The sequence below is a fragment of the Pezoporus flaviventris genome, unplaced genomic scaffold, assembly GCF_033815535.1.
Source record: "Pezoporus flaviventris isolate CSIRO_AGI_PZ_B2104156 unplaced genomic scaffold, CSIRO_AGI_Pfla_v1 ptg000036l, whole genome shotgun sequence".
Classification (NCBI taxonomy): domain Eukaryota; kingdom Metazoa; phylum Chordata; class Aves; order Psittaciformes; family Psittacidae; genus Pezoporus; species Pezoporus flaviventris.
Window position 1 is genome coordinate 39,866,426 of NW_026892584.1, and position 16,357 is coordinate 39,882,782.

A 16,357-nucleotide genomic window follows, 5' to 3' on the forward strand; every position below is an offset into this window, starting at 1 on the left:
TCTAATTTATTTTTTTTCCAGAGAGAAGCTAAAATTGAAGGAACGGGAAGAAGCATGGGTTAAAATAGAAAATCTAGCCAAATCAAATCCCCAGGTATTTAGAAAAGATTAACATGTTCATGTTCAAATACCTTAGTTTTGTTAAATATCAGAGGGGGAAACAGGTCTGACTGATCATGAAAATAAAGCGATTTCACTAATTGTATTATGAAAATATATACAATAAAAATACTTTAAAAATTTGTAACTTTCACTTGTGCAAGTAATTGTTTTTTTTTATAAAAGAAAGTTTCTGAAAAGTATGGTATGAAGTACTTTTTCCTTTTCTTAGGAGATTGTGTGCAGGAGTATAGAGGAGATACTGTATTGTGGTTTGAAGTTACTGTGCAAAATTATGGAAAACAGAGAGAGATGCCATAATTGGTTTCTCTTGAAAAGCTGTTTTTCAAACAATATATTACAAAAGAGATCTTTCTGCAAACTGTGTGTTATGATTGGTCAGTTTTGCTCTGTGTCTAATGGATTAAAGTAATACTGTTCATTCTTGTCTGCTGCATTTGTTCTCCTACTTGCATTGGGCCGGTCTTCTGGTGAACCTGCACCTCAAGTTCTTACTAAAAGGGAAAGTGACTTTTCCTTTTAGTAAGTAACCTACATTACTTGATGTAACTGAAATTTTAATACAGAAACAAAGATAATTTGGACTATTCATTATATTTTGAGATTATGGGAGAGGGGGATGGTTTGACTTGGGTGGCTTTGGTTTTATTTTTGTTTGGGGATTTTCCCCTTAATTTGCTTGGGAGGGTGCTGCCAGTTTTCCTTTATCTCTGTCATACTGATTACTGCTATGGGCAAAAAGACCCCAAGCATTTCAGTTACTTTGCAGCCACAGTTCTACTTTGCTGCAGAAAGAAACTTACTGTATTGTATCTTTATATCATCTAGCTGAGTTTCAGGAGGTGGAAGAGGGAGTAGTAGTACTCTGTGTACAGAAGTGGAACACCTTTTGATTTCAGTGCTATTTTAAAGCAGACTATAGTGTAATCTTTTTTCTAAGAAGGTGGAATTTCATAAATATTTTTGTTCTTGTGGTGTTTCTCAGGGGACAGTTCCTAAACTGCTGAAATAAAATTTGTTAAACAAAATGTCAGCTGACAACATATAAGATAAGTGAATCAAAAAAGATTCATATGAAAGTAGCACTTGACTTTCAGTGATAAAACATTCTGCTAATCAGATAAGCCATATGAAAGCCTTGCTTGAACACTGCTTGGTATGTGTGGTCATTTGCTATTTCATGTCTGGCTAAATAATGGGATTGACTTGCAATAGAAGATTTGTTTCTTCGCAAGTAATTTTTTGTAACCACATTTTCTGAAACTCATTAACCCAACCTGTATACAAGTATGTTCTGTATAGTATGTTTGAGGAGCATTTAAAACATAAAAGTTTTTAAATAAATACATTTTAAAAAATACTAATTTGAACATGAAGTGCTCCAGTGAATTAGCATAAGGTTATAAATGCTTTTAGCGCTCTCTATAATGGCTTTTTAAGGGGCTTTTGAGTTATGATTTTTTTTTTTCCTGGAATTTGTTAAATTTGTAGTTTGTGTAATTATTGACAGTTGCTGTTTAGAGCTGTTCCTGACTCTTTGTGACACAGGGAATACATTTTAAGATTTGAAATCATTGTAATTGGATTCATTAAATCCTTGCTATAATTTTTCTATTTTCTCATCTGCGCTGTTACAGCTACACTCAGATACTAGGTATTATGAGGAAAAAACAGATGAAAAATTGTGTGTGTGTGTTTCTAAATTAGTTTTGATTTCAAGATCACATACACATCATCTGAGTTAAACTAGCATTTAAATTACTGAATTTGCTATACAGTAAGCTTACAAGCTATACAAGAGGCTGTTTCTCAAGACAGAAAAGTTTAATATTCTGTTTTGAAATTACTATAAACTTACGTTAACCATATTTGGTGTTTTAACACTGCATTTTCTCTTCCAACATGAAACTAAAATCATTGTGTTTGGGTTGCTACACTGTTCACAAATCGCTAGACAATGTATTAATAAGGTTTCAGATAAATGTTTGCATTCAGTTCAGTACTAGCAAAATCTGAATATTTTAACATTCAACCTCAGATAATCAAAGCACAGTTTTTGTGCATGTGTGTTCTGACTGTATTTTTCAACAGGATATTTCTGCCAAGTAAAAGTAATGGAGTTCCATTTTAAAATTTATTACTTGTTGCCTGGAAGCATAATATATTGAAGCTAATCTCAGATAGCTAATCATATTGCTCAAATGATGAAATACACTCTTACTATTTAGGTGTTACTACTAAGAATGATTATTTTAACGCTTTGCATTTTATTAGTACCCAACATATAGTGACACAAGTTTGCTGAACAGTCCTGTTGCAATGGAAACAGATGGCCCTTTAATTGAAGATTTGCAGATGCTGAAAAAGACAGTGAAAGAAGAGGCTTGTCAGGTAAAGCCATGTGAAGATAACAAAGTACTCTAAATCATTAGTTACTGCCCCCCCCCCAAGTGACTGCTAATCATAGCCATAATTCTAGGTTCTATTTTCAGCCCCATAACCATTTATCCTAGAGTAATAATCTTCCTTAGAGCTGCCACTTTTAAGTGGTACTATAGCAGCCAGGAAGACAGTGGTTTATTTCTAATGCCTGTGAATCTCCTGTATGGTCTCTTTCGATGTTTCTTCTATAGGAATTTTCATTTTCTTTTCACTTAGAAATAACTTTTTATGTCATGATGGGAACAATGATTTTGCTTTTAGGATAGTTAAAAATAAAACTGAACTCTGCTACATCGTAGTGGAACTCTGCCACTCTTATGTATGTAAGGTTGGGGCTTTTTGCAGGAAAATGCATGAAGTATGTACAAATGTATAAAGTCGGATTCCAGTGTTTTCATTTTTGTTCAGAGCCTTCTTAGAGACTAAAGCTACTATGTTTTGAAAAATACATAAAGTATGCCTTTGTCTTGTTCACTTAATGGGTCATCTTCCTCAGTGTACCATTTGGCATGTTCCATTACCTACTACAGTGTTCTTGGACTCTCGAGGTCATTCCAGTCTTCTCATCCTTAGCTAATGCTTAGTAATCTTCAGGTATTTTTAATTTAACATCAGATAAACAGAACTAGAATCCTGACATTCAAACGACAGATTTAAACTTGGAGCTAATGCAAAATGGAGAGGTGCCAGGGAGCACTGCAGTATCACCAAGATGTCTGGTATCAGTAATACGAATATCTCTAAATCCAGCAAAGTTGTAAGACCAGAGAAATGAGCTGGAGGTGGAAAAACTGGTTGAGATCGGAGATCAAGTGTGTTAATTTGAACCAATGTTTCAAACAAATTTAATAAAAATAAGCATACGGTCAACATCCTAGGTTACTTTCTTAAAACTCCAGTGTCATTGTCCTGCAAGATTATTTATTACTTGTACTGTGGGATTTTGAATGAAGATTGACATCAAAAGAAATACTGGAATGCACAAAAGGCATGTTCAGTGATTGCTGTTTTTTAAACACTTGTCTCTGGAGTGGAATCCTATGCATTACATGTAATTCAGCCACCAAGAATTACATGCCTGTTGAGAGCAGTGAATGAGGGTAGCATTGCCCTTAATGGGAATGCTGGTTAGAGCTAGTCAGTGAGGAGTACTGGGCTTAATAAATTTCTAAACCTCTGCCTTTTTTTCAGACCATGGATAGCTTAGGTAGGCTGCACGTGATGGGGAGAGGGTCCTCCTTTCACAACTTCAGAGCCTAGAACCAGTTCTAGTGGAGGAAAGTGTATACAAGATTATTGAAAAAAAGAAGTACTCCTTAATCTTAAGAGTTGTGTTGATGGTAGTGTCCATCTTTTACTATGCTATTTCCTAGGTCATAAAGATTTTCTCCAGAAGTAGGAGACCTTGGTTCACTTTCTGTCCTGGCCAGAGGGAATGAAAGCTTGTACCTGCTAAGTCTGAGAGCTCTAACACTAGCTCCAGAAGAAAATCAGCCAAAGTGTGACACATACTAGTAGTTGGGACAAACAGTTAAGAACAAAGTTCCCAGTCCCAGGTGCTGATGTGACTGGGAATTTGAGTCGGTGTTATACAATACAAATGTACAAAGAGTAATGGCAGCCCAGACTAAAACCAAGGACCCTACCTAGGTCTTGACTACTTTTCCACAAAGAACTCAGCATCAAGAACTATGATGTTGGGACTATGTACAGCTTCATTGATAGTGTTTCAGCTGGAAAATGCATGTATTGCATTCCTGTTTGATGAGCTCGATTGGTAAGTCTAGGTAACAAGGAAAGCAAAGAATTGATTGAGGATTAGGGTATTGCAGAAAGCAAGCAAGGTAGCATTCTTGCATAATTCTTTGAGAGGGCACAGGAAAGGCAGTTTTGTATCCCTGGCTAAGTACCATTAGAAATTGATGCTAAACCAAGAAGTACTGCAATTATCGGGGGGGGGATGCAGGGGCAAGTCAAAATAACAGCTTAATTTATTTTTTAAGTACAACTTCAGAAGTGAGGAGCTGTGTAAAGATATATATACAGTTTCAATGAAAGTAAGGCTTGTGCCAGGGGTTAGCAATGTTACAGGGTGTCCATACTGAAGAGGTGATGGAATGACTGTGAAAAACAGTTTTTTTTTTCTGTACCTGACTCTGAGGGTTTGTAGGGTATACTCTGCTACAATAAAATTTGACAGGCATGACTTACTAACCTTTTGAACGTGCTGGTAAATCAGTGGCTAAGTGAAAGCCAGTCAGTTTTCATAAGGATTTTTTTAACAGAAGATGAATAAACATCATTGGTCTAATGGAAGGTGTTCCTGCCCATGGCAGCAGGGGTGGCACTAGATGAACTTAAGGTCCTTTCCAACCCTAACCACTGATCCTATGATCTAACAAGCACATTAGGGTGAGACAGACATAGGAACTATATAAAGACACCGTTATACAGATAAAAGATACAGTTATACAGTTTAAAGATACTTTGACAGCAATACTGTTTGGCTTTGAGAGAGGATCAGTAAAATAATAGAGCGGAAGCTTAAATTTTCAGATATGTGAATAGTGCAAGTAATTAGAAGCATGGAAAAAAAATCATTTATCTTAAATGTAGAGACAAAATGAAAAATAAGTGAGAAGATAATTTTTTAAAACTTTATCAAGTGATAATCATGGTAGTAATGTCATGACTGCTAATAGCTTAGAATTTCTACCTGTTTCTAATGTTGCCTCTCAGCAAAAAAAGGAGGGTAAGGACTTGAAACTGGGTAACTGGTGGGGTAAAGAGGAGAAGGTACAATTTTTTTCCACCATATGGTTTTTTTGTTTGGTGTTTTTTGTTGAGGGGAGGGTTGTCAGATTTTTTTTGTTTGGCGCTTTTTTATTCTATAAATGAGCCTACTGATGTGCAAGAAATATTTTAACTGTTAATTAATAATTTTGGCCAACTTTATTCTATTTTTATTTCAGGCACAGAAAGATCAGAAAAAAGATCGTCCTCTTGTGCGACGCAAGTCAGAACTGCCTCAGGATATCTATACCATGAAAGCCTTGGAATCACATTGCAGAGCTGATGAATTGATATCACATGATGGGCATTAAACTATTACAGTGAAATACTATTTTGGAGGAAAAGTTGGTTTTTTTCTGGACTCAGTTCTACAGTAGAACTTACTTTTTGTGCCATACCAATCAGTTACACACAAAGTCAAAGCTTTCTTCAACCCAGTTCTGTAGGCAATAATAGAGTATGCAGCTCAAGATTAGTAGTTCAAACAATGGTAAATTACCCAGTTCCACATGCAGAATATTGGGTTGACCATAATCAAGTGGACGCAATTTCCTGGAGGTGGTGTTATAGCACCAGCTAGCTGATATCATGCAGTTTTTATAGTCATATTTGAAAAAAGCATTCTATCAACTCTTTCCATGTAAGTGAATGACCAACAGTTGGTACTAATGATGTGTGTTTTCAAAAAAAGTAAAATAATTTCAAATTTAAGTATTAAACTTTTTCTAGGATTTCTCGACTTTACAGCTGTTTCCACATTGTTGCTGTCTTGCAATATACCAGCAGTTTTGAAAATACACAGTTATTCTTTCGTACTATAAAACATGGCTTACAAACTGGTAACTTTCATGACAATCCTCAATCATCATTCCTTTCTAAGAATTCTGTAAATTTATTTCTCATTTACTTAGGATAAAGATATATATATACCATGTCCTAATACTTTATATATATTTAAAGCCATATTTTCCAGTCTTTAGTGTATAATATGGCACCAGTATTCAAGATATGAACTGGTAGAACAATTTTTCCTGAAATCAATATTTGTTTACTGACTGGAAAAAGACTGGATATAAAATTTCATTTTAAATTTTTTCAAGTCAATAAAATACTCTTTCATTATTTTCTCCCTTATCTGAGCTTTTAATACTCAGCGTTTTTCTTGGGCTCTAGGAGTTCAATATTCTGTGGCAGATACTATGCATGATTTCAGTTGGATCAGTTTTCATCTGGAAGATGAACATAACCTTTCAGGAAACACAACATCACAAGCTTATTAAATAATAAGAACAGACCCTTGAATTCCATTCTGCTTCTTTTCAAATCAGTCTAAGAGCTGAGGAGATAGTGACCATAATTTTACAGTGAAAATTTTTTTGTTGTTGTTGTAAAGAGCACATGTGCTGCAAATACACCTCACAAGTGAACTGAAAATGCATCTGAGTTGCTGATGATCTTCAAATGCTGCTATATATTCCACAAGATTACTTGCATGTAATGAGCTTTTTGTTGTAGATGGGAAAGCACGGGAGGAAAATCTCTAAAAATATAGTGCTTTGTCTTCAATATTTGATTTCTCTCAGGGTGGCCAGTATTTTGACTTACTTATCCTGCTTACAAGCTGTTTGAAACGTGTTCTGCTATTCTAAATGGGTGATTAGTTTCTTTTGTCTCTGGCAGTAACATGATATAACTTAATGTTTAATGTCTTAATGCATAAAGAGATAAAAACGCAGCTTCTTTAAAAATAGTTTTGGTTTACTTTTGAAGGAAGTATAATGTCTCCTGCATCCATTTAAAAAAAAATGCGCAAAGCAGACATTCATAGTAACCTTGTGCATATGTAGTGCCTGCTGTTTGTTGGTTGCATTTAACATTCAAATTCCAATATTTGTCATGTTGTCTATTGGAAGACAGTTGAGGGTGGTAAATATTGGCTTACAACAACTAAATTTAAAGACCAGCCCAACCTTTAAGTGGAACGTCCACTGTGTCTGAAAACATTTCCTGTAAAACTTGAAAAAAAAAATGCTTTACCATTAGGATAAACTATATTAAAACAGTTTAAAGATGCCTTCTCCTTTTGCGGGAAAATGGGTGCTTTTTTAATTGTGTAAAGCAATGTCAGTGTATTTTGATATACCATTGTTTGAACTTCCATCTTTAGCTGGTAGATCATCAGTTACCTTTGATTTTGGGTGTTCAGTATGTTTGTGCAAGAGGTTGCTGAAAGGAATTATATTACCCAAAGGGGTAAAAAAAGAAAAAAAGTATATCAATGTTTGATTCTGTGATGCTCAACATATAAGAACATCTTTCACTGTCTAGATTTTATTTTTGTTCTTTATTGAAGATAAACACTCACCAAAAAGGGGAAAAACTGTGGTATTTGTAAAGTTCATCATGAAATCATATTTGAAGTTTTGGGCTACTGAAATTTGTTTAGGCAATATTCCAGAATCCATCACCACTAGCGGGTTAGCATGTTTATTATCAGTATTTATAAAGTTCTCATAATCCTGTACAAAACCATTCTAAAACTAAGACATTGAAAATAAAAAGAATTAAAGTAGAATTTTGGTGATTGTTCTTCTTCATAAAGTTCTGTCTGACACCTTCCCCAGTTTTCCAAAATTAAACCTGTACATCAGGAATGTCAAAAGTAATATTACAAGTGTCTTTTTAGTGTGGCTTTAGTATGGCTTCATTTTAATATTGTACATACATTGTACCTTGTTTTATGGTAATAAGTAATAAAAATGTAGACTTCATATTTTGTACAGATTCGTCTTATGTACAGAATAAAAAGTTCCTAGAAACAGCAAAAATAGGTAAGTGGCACAATTATTTTTCATTAGACAGTATCTGTAGCATTATGCATTAGTGGAATGTTAAGTTCAAATGTACCTACATTTTTTAACATTTTGTAATTCAATTTTTTGTTCTGGCATTGTTTCTGAAGAACTTCATACACCTGCCATTTAATATGCTTTTATCTAATTTTAGAACTTATAAAAAAAATGGTGTATTATATGGACAAATAAAGAACATGTGAATTTTACTTGTTCATCATGAAACTAAATTTAGCACAGGGTGCTTGGGGATATGTAGACTGTGATTTTTTGCAGAATCATCTGTACAAATTAAGATAATACCATACATTTCATCCCCCCATCCCCCCCCCCCCCCCCCCCCCCCCAAAAAAAAAAAGGTTTCTTATAAGGCAGTTAGTAAAAAAAAATGGGAATAATGGCTGTTTGGTAGAAAAAGCAGATACATCTTCTGGGACAACTGTCAGGACTGAAAGAAATTTTCTGAATCTCTAGTCTACAAATATCAAAGATGCACCTTTCATACCACAGTAGTTTTCTCTGTAACTTCTATCTTAACAGGCTTCAAGCAAAGTAACCATAAATTCAGGGATTATTGTGCAGTAGGTGGTATGTGGTCAAGGTAGCAAAAAGGAAAAAAGGTAGGCAAAAGCATTCAGTCTGTAGTAGGAATTGTCTTCCCTCTGGAATCCATAGAAGTCTTCCAAAGAGCTAAGGCAATTACCTAAAGCTGACTTCCAGTAAGTGGGTGGGGTTGGGGGAGGGTTCTAAGTGTGGTGGGATCAGTATCTGACTACTGCCTTGCTACAAATGTTAAAATTTGAGTTAAGCTGTTGCATACTGAAAAGCAGGTTTTTGCATGAGCTCAGAAGGGAACTCATTGCATGCATTCCCAAGCTTAATCACGAATCAGGAACTAGATTCTGAAACAACTGAGGGTTCAGTCATTCAGTTTATAAAATTAAGGTCAAATGCCTCATAATGTTTTAAAATACTGACAGTAGTGACTTCCTTTGACCAGCAACCTTTTTAGATATTCCTTGCTTTGGCTTTTTAGCCATGGAAGGGAAGGTGCTAGTGTAGCACAGGTACATTTGTGTGTGGAGGTTTCTGGTTTCCTTATGGAAACTGTTTCAGTACCTTGCAAGTGTACTTACAGGAGATAGCTATGATTCCAGGTTATCCTGAATATTGTTCTAGATCACATTAGGGACCATACCTCTGAAAGTGGAGCATTTCTGCACCTTGGATCTTGTCCTTACTGTGTGCAGTGATTGTGGAGACTAACTGCATATAGCTAATTAAGAAATGCCATTCTAATTACCATATCACTGTTTCCCTGTATTATAGTTTATATGATGAGACTTGGCTTGAGCTGTCTCTACCTTATGAAATAAAACTTTGATGTAGTTAAAAAGTTTTTGTATGAAAAATTTCCCAATGGAGAATTTACTGTGGAGCTACAGAAGATAATACATTATACCTTCCTGATGTAGCTGAAGAACAGCATGACTCCAGCTGTCTTTCTCTGAACCCAGTCATATCAGGACTGCATTCAGTCCTGCACAAGCAGAGGACTGCACACATAACACATGAAGTCTCATAAGCATCAATCCTACGGTGTTGAAGGGAGAGGGCTTCCACTTTTTCACTTCAAGGGGGGGAAAGAGTATTCACATAATTGCCTCAAGCTATTTTAATCACTTCTGTGATCAAGAAGAGCACACTGAAGGCTCATGCTGCATGAAGGGCTTGCCATTGTGATTTTTCTAGTACTCTGCCAAGATTTAAGAGGATTAGAGAGGGGAAAGCAAGTGATTTGCTCTGATTGTTACTTGTTCAGGGATTTTGCTTTGGTTTTGGTCTCGGTCTCCAGTACTACCAAATCATTATTAAATATAGGAGAAATGAGATTTTTTTTCTGAAGTTTCTGACTTACGCAAAATACTTTCTTTCTATGTATTTTGTATGGCATTTGCCAGGAGCAAACCTTCTCTGTCTTGACAAATCCTAGCTCTTACTCTGATTCTCTGAAATACTTATTTTTAGTTAAACTAGAGGTGAAGTGTGTCATATTGGCAGTTTTGCCTTTTGGATGGCTGACTGAAACAGCTTCTCACATACCTGTAGAAGGGCCAGGTCCTTTGTGTATTCAAGAAAAGGCCATTCATGATTAACTAGGGGTAGATCAAGGCAAGTGATTTTTCACCCATATTGAGAAAGCTAAAGCCTTTTCTCTATAAAGAGAACATATGTTCTTTAGCTGAACATAAGAACTTGTGCAAAAAAAGCTAGTTTATCTTGTCTTTGCTTTGATTTCCTTTAACTTAATTTACAAGATCTTCCTGTTACCTTTGGCACAGCAGACAAGGCTGGAGAAGGAATACCAAGTGTCTTGCCTACACTGGCTTGCAGTTGCAAGTAGTCCAGTGCTTAAATATCAGAATCCTTGACTTGTTCTTTATACGATAAAGTGTTGTCACACATGGAGTATTTTTAGAACTGACAGTAATGGGACGTGTTGGGTTTTTTTTGACCCTACTTTCTCTGCAGATTGGCAGCAATGCATATATATAATTAATTGAATTCCTATTTCCTGTCTCTCTCCTTCTTTCTTGTCCTTAATTCCTTACTTTACTTTCCTTATTCGTATTTTTTCCTGGCAGCAGTTTTGCAGTAATGTTGATTCTTGCTTTGTAAGCTGCAAAAATCTTCTGATGTTTTGGTGCAGCAAATGACAGCTGTTTTAGAAGAACAAGCATGCCAAGCACTTGGAACCATAGCTTGAACTAACCTCCAAAGGGATGTTTTTACACTTAGATCACTTTTAACGCTGAGTTAACACTTGTGTAGCGGCTTAGAAGCTTGCATTTGCTTAGGCAGGCAGGATATCCCATCCCAGCTTGCTTACATGTACATCTGAACAGACTCTAGGCCTAAGGGTCTCTACAGTTGCCTGTGTATCCACCTGAGGAAATGGGGGGGGATGTTCAGAAATAGTTTTGTATGGCTAGTTTGCTTGGTTTTCTCTTCTGGGTGCCATCCCCTTCTCTGCTTGTATATAAACAAAAGTGGGGCACCAATAGTGATTTTTGGGAGGCAGTGGAATGGTTCTGGAACTGCTGTCACCTTCCCTCTCCCAGGCACATGCAAATACCACCCAGGAGCAGGGGAGGGATGGGACTACTTTAGACAAGGAGGAGCAGTGGTGGCAGTGAGCTAATATACTGGTTTCTTAGATCAAATATACACACTGGGCTGGGGCTGCTGTAAAAGATCTTTAACAATTTTTTAAATTATGTTCAGGGAGAAGTCCCCTTCTCACTGAGGTGCTTTCAGTTCCCCCCTCCGTTCTCTATGGGATATGAAAGTATGGGATTCATGATTTAAGTGCTGCATTCATTAAACTGTAACTAGCATGCCTATTGTACGAGGTGAGTAGGGGATTGCTCTTTACACCAGAGAAGCCAGTCTGCTTCTCCCCTTGTTACGGCTTCTGGGTTTATTTTTCACATAAACTAAACATTTTGAACAAATGAGCCGCTGGGCTGCTTTATCTTCCCGGTAAGGGGCCGGCAGCACCCATCTCTCTCTCGGGCTGCGAGTGCAAGGGAGCTGGAGGTGGGTGGGTGGGTGTTGTAGTTTCCCCTGGCAGCTCAGCCACCGCGCTGCTCTTACGAGAGAAGCTACTCGAACACCGCCTTCGCCAACAGGGGCTGTGCCGAGGGCGGCACCGGCGCCGGCCAGGGAGGCGTGGCGGGCTGCCTTTCCCAGGCTCCCCGGCGGCGGGGCGTTCCTTGTCGCACCGCGGGCGGGCGGAGCGTGGCGTGCCTATCGCTGTTCCTGCCTCAGCATGTCCGACTCCGGCGGCGGTGGGGGCGGCGGCCCCGGCGGCGAGGAAGGCGGCATGGAGGTGTCGGGCTCGGCGGTGCAGAATGTGGCCGATGTGTCGGTGCTGCAGAAGCACCTGCGAAAGCTGGTGCCGCTGCTGCTGGAGGACGGCGGCGAAGCCCCAGCGGTGCTGGAGGCAGCACTGGAGGAGAAGGGCGCCGTGGAGCATATGCGCAAGTTCCTCTCCGACCCTCAGGTCCACACGGTGCTGGTGGAGCGCTCCACCCTCAAAGGTGAGGCGAGAGCCGGGCGGGTGCCGCGCTGTCAAGATGGCGGCGCCGCCTGTCTTGAGCCGCCGCCCTGCCGCGGAGCGGGAGGGGCGCGGGGGCTGCAGGGGTCCCCCCCTCAGGCGCGGCCCCAGTGCGGTTGGTGCTGTCCTGCCGCGCGGCGGGAGCGGCCCGGAGAGCCAGGTCGAGGCACTCCCGCCGCACCTCGCGCGAGGACCGGCATCGGCGGGCGGGGCCCGAGCTGTCAGCCCCCGCCGGGCCCGGCCTCGCCCGTTCTTTGTTCTCCATGCTTGGGGTTTGGGCTGAAGCTCCTCGAGGCAGATAAACGGCGGGGTCGTGGGCGCAGGTGCTTTGTGTGCTGCGGCTGTAGCCCGTCTTGCTGGGATAGACATCGAAAGTGCTTCGTCAGTGGGCTGTAGGCGCTTCTCGCTGAGAACGAAAACAAACCAGCCCTTGAGAAATAAAAACATCTCTTCCACCCCCCCACCCCGGAAAAGCAAAAACAGTCATCTCAGCCTGTAGAAAGCGTTATTCCATGGTACATTAGCGAGACTCCGGTTCATAAATCAGGATGTAGACCCTGCAGTGTCTTTGTTTAATTTGCAAAGGCTGGTGGCCATGGTGCTCTTGGAAACGTCATCAAATGCTGCATTAAATGCTGTAGCAAAGTTGACACTCTTGGCTTGAAAAACATCTTTGTTATTTGCATGATTACACTGAGTCATTTATTTTGCAAATGACTTTCTTTTGTCAAGAAATCAATTTCTAAATAAACACTTAAATTGTCACAGAATTCAGTTTAATGAACAATAATAGACTAAAACAAAGCTTCGTTAATAACACAGACTTTTACTACTAAACAAGACTTACAGTTTGTATATGGCTACACGTCTGCTAGTGTGAGCGTGCAGAATTTTAGTACTAAACTTCTGGATTTCCGCTGCTATTACGCTGTTGATTCAGTCCCAGTAGATTTATGTCAAATTTTAATGTATTCCCACTTCATAATACGTTATTTAGCAGGACAGCAGCTGCAGTGTAAGATACTGGACATAGGCCCTGCAGTTGCTGCACACTGATAGAAACTTGTGATACACTTGAAGAAGATTCCTCCACTCCTTGTCTAGTCACTATGAATCCAAAATGTTGCTTCAAATACCGTCTTTGTTTATCTTACACCTACTTCTACTTACTGATTATCCTCCTTTTCCTCCAAAGTTTGAGATTTTCAGCAGGAATAAGAGTAGAATTTTCTAGAGGGGAAAAAAAGAACAACAGTCATTATAAATTCATGACACAGTGTTTACACCATTACCGCAGTGGATGTTAATATAATATGCAGATGATTTCCGAATCTTTCTTGTCTGGCTCATGAGATTGATTATCCTTAGTCTGGGTTGGAAGTAATGAAAGAGTAGTGATCAGTTAGCTCTAGGCTTGTTGCATAGGTATTGTTATATATGTATGGTTAAAAACCAAATCGAGACATTTAGATGTTTCAGAAGCTAAATACTAATTTACTATGGGCAGAAGGCATTTCCATCAATGTCTTCTGTTTTAATAGCAGTTGTTTAGGGAGAGTGGATTTCGTGATTCACAGCCAGTCGTCAGATTTAACAGATTCAGTACCTCTGACAGCATATGGAAATCTTATTTTCTCTAACACTGTTAAAAGCAATATTATTATTGAAACTTCTGTGTGGACTATTAGTCCACACAAAGTCCAGATAGTACTAAGTAAATTATTGATTACAAATACAATAAAACAAAAGCCATATTTCTGACTAATGAAAAACTGCTGTGTGGTATCATGACCTACACAGCCTGCCAACGGCTTTCATACAGGTTACTGTGCGGTGTTCTGTGACCTGGCTTCTAGTGTTAAGGATCACAAATGTGACACCCTAGGGTGTATCTCCCATGAATGGCCAAATAAAATCAGGGCAGGACGAGAGTCCACTGTAATGCTGTGTCAGGTCCATGCATGTCCCCCAACAGGGGAGTCACCTTCTGCACTAAAATGACTGCATTGCAGCACGACTGCCTGCATTCCCAGGGATTACATCATCTGTGATATATTGGCTTTGGTAATGCCTGAGTACTTCCCATGGCTTGGGTTTCTGCTTTGTCAGGAGATTTCTTTGTTCAGAGACTTAATTTCCAAATATCTTTCAAAGAAAAGGTTAAAAAAAACAACAAAGCAACCTTTAAAAGAAAAAAGCAGCGTTTTTTTTCTGCTGTACTGAAGTGTAGTCATTCCGTAGCATATCTCTACAAATAAATGTACATTTCGTATTGCAGAAGATTTCTCTTAGAATGCGATTTAGAATTTGATTGTTGTAATGCTTTATCATCTTTTATAGCAGCCTTTAAAGGCCAGTAGAGTTTTGTTGAAGAGCAATGAACCCACTCTGAAACTGAGTGACATTGTAAAGCTGAATTTAACTTAATTTAGATAAATGGATGTAGAAATTAATGGTTAGAAAATAGTCTGGTAGAGAGAGTGTGGCAGATACCTTAGAAATAAAATACTTCTTACATAGCATGTTTTTTGCAGAGGATGTGGGAGATGAAGGAGAAGAGGAAAAAGAGTTCATTTCTTACAGTATCAGCACTGACATTCATTATGGAATAAAATCAAACAGGTGAGTCAGTAAAGTAGATCTTGATATTTCTACCCTGTGAATGCAAAGCCTTTACAAGCAGAACTACCTGCTTTACCTAGAAATTTACCTCCAGTTTGCCATGTGCTTTGTGCAGTGGTTTTATTCAGGCGGAGGAATAGCTTTTTAAGGTGGAGGCTCTGATAAAACAAAGGTGTGTCATGAGGCTGACAGGAATGGACTTAGGACTTCTAGTTCTGAGGTTAAAGAGACAGTCTTACTAAGCTGGCGTACATGCAAAAGTAGCATACACAGTAGTATGTTCATTAGGTTCAGTAATACTTGATTATGTCTGACTCTTTACGTATTTGTCACTTACCTTAATGCATCTTTGAGTGTGAAGCTTCCTAAGATGTAAGCCTCTTTAGTGTGCCCACACTGCTTACTGATACCTATGTTTGGCTGTTTACTGATTAAAGATGTAGTTATTAGAAGACTTGTGTTCAGGTCTTTTAGAAGAAAGATTATGTACAGTATAATGATGCAGGTTAGCATTTGACTTCTGTGACCTGAACTTGCAGTAGATTTAAGCTATTCTAACCATCACGTTAAATTTCAAATGTTTCATTGGTAACTTTCTCTGTTCTGCAGCCTGGCATTCATAAAGCGTACACCAGTGATTGATGCCGACAAACCAGTGTCTTCCCAGCTGAGAGTCCTCACTCTCAGTGAAGATTCTCCATATGAAACATTACATTCTTTCATCAGCAATGCTGTTGCTCCCTTTTTCAAGTCCTATATCAGGGAATCTGGCAAAGCAGACAGGTAATTCAGTATAAATGCTGCATTTCTCTGCTAATGAATTAAAGTAGGTGTTTAATGAAAAAAAAAGTAACTGTTCAAGGCAAATCATGTGAAGTTGTTTAAGCACACAGTTGTATCTGATGCTGTTGCTGACTCCAGGGAAATAGTTCATCTGGCTTTAATGTATGTCATTTATGTTTGGCCTCTTACATGGAAACATCTGTGCTTTTTCAGGGATGGAGATAAGATGGCTCCTTCAGTTGAGAAAAAGATTGCAGAACTTGAAATGGGCCTCTTGCATCTGCAGCAGAATATTGAAATTCCAGAGATTAGTCTGCCAATTCATGCAACTATTACTAATGTTGCCAAGCAGTGTTACGAACGTGGAGAAAAACCAAAGGTTACAGATTTTGGTGAGAAGGCTGAGGATCCATTATTCCTTAATCAGCTACAATCTGGAGTCAACCGCTGGATTAGAGAGATACAAAAGGTAAAAAAACACAGCCAAGCAACAGAACAGCACTCATCTTCACAGTAAATTGAGAGAAGTGGGTCTTGTTGGTTTGGCTTGTTATTTATGCAGGTGCATTCAGAACAGTTGCTCCAGTACTGTCCTGTAATCTCTTGTATGTCTGCCTTTTACTTT

The 16,357-nt window shown here is 38.6% G+C and overlaps 2 protein-coding genes across 6 annotated transcripts in view; both read left to right on the forward strand.

Annotated features, from left to right (window-relative positions):
* PPP2R5C (protein phosphatase 2 regulatory subunit B'gamma) overlaps nt 1-8,416 on the forward strand; it is an 84,051-nt gene extending 75,635 nt beyond the window's left edge. For all 5 annotated transcript variants that reach the window (XM_061464039.1, XM_061464040.1, XM_061464041.1 and 2 more), the window contains 3 exons: nt 22-94; nt 2,395-2,511; nt 5,535-8,416. In XM_061464039.1, the coding sequence (XP_061320023.1) occupies nt 22-94; nt 2,395-2,511; nt 5,535-5,666 (322 nt within the window). In that variant the 3' untranslated portion in view covers nt 5,667-8,416. The remainder of the gene's footprint in view (nt 1-21; nt 95-2,394; nt 2,512-5,534) is intronic.
* Nucleotides 8,417-11,982: 3,566 nt separating this feature from the next.
* The window catches only part of DYNC1H1 (dynein cytoplasmic 1 heavy chain 1), a 48,038-nt gene continuing 43,663 nt past the window's right edge, over nt 11,983-16,357 (forward strand). The window contains exons 1-4 of the mRNA XM_061464023.1: nt 11,983-12,310; nt 14,862-14,949; nt 15,559-15,732; nt 15,946-16,201. Coding sequence (XP_061320007.1) covers nt 12,040-12,310; nt 14,862-14,949; nt 15,559-15,732; nt 15,946-16,201 — 789 coding nt within the window. The 5' untranslated portion in view covers nt 11,983-12,039. The remainder of the gene's footprint in view (nt 12,311-14,861; nt 14,950-15,558; nt 15,733-15,945; nt 16,202-16,357) is intronic.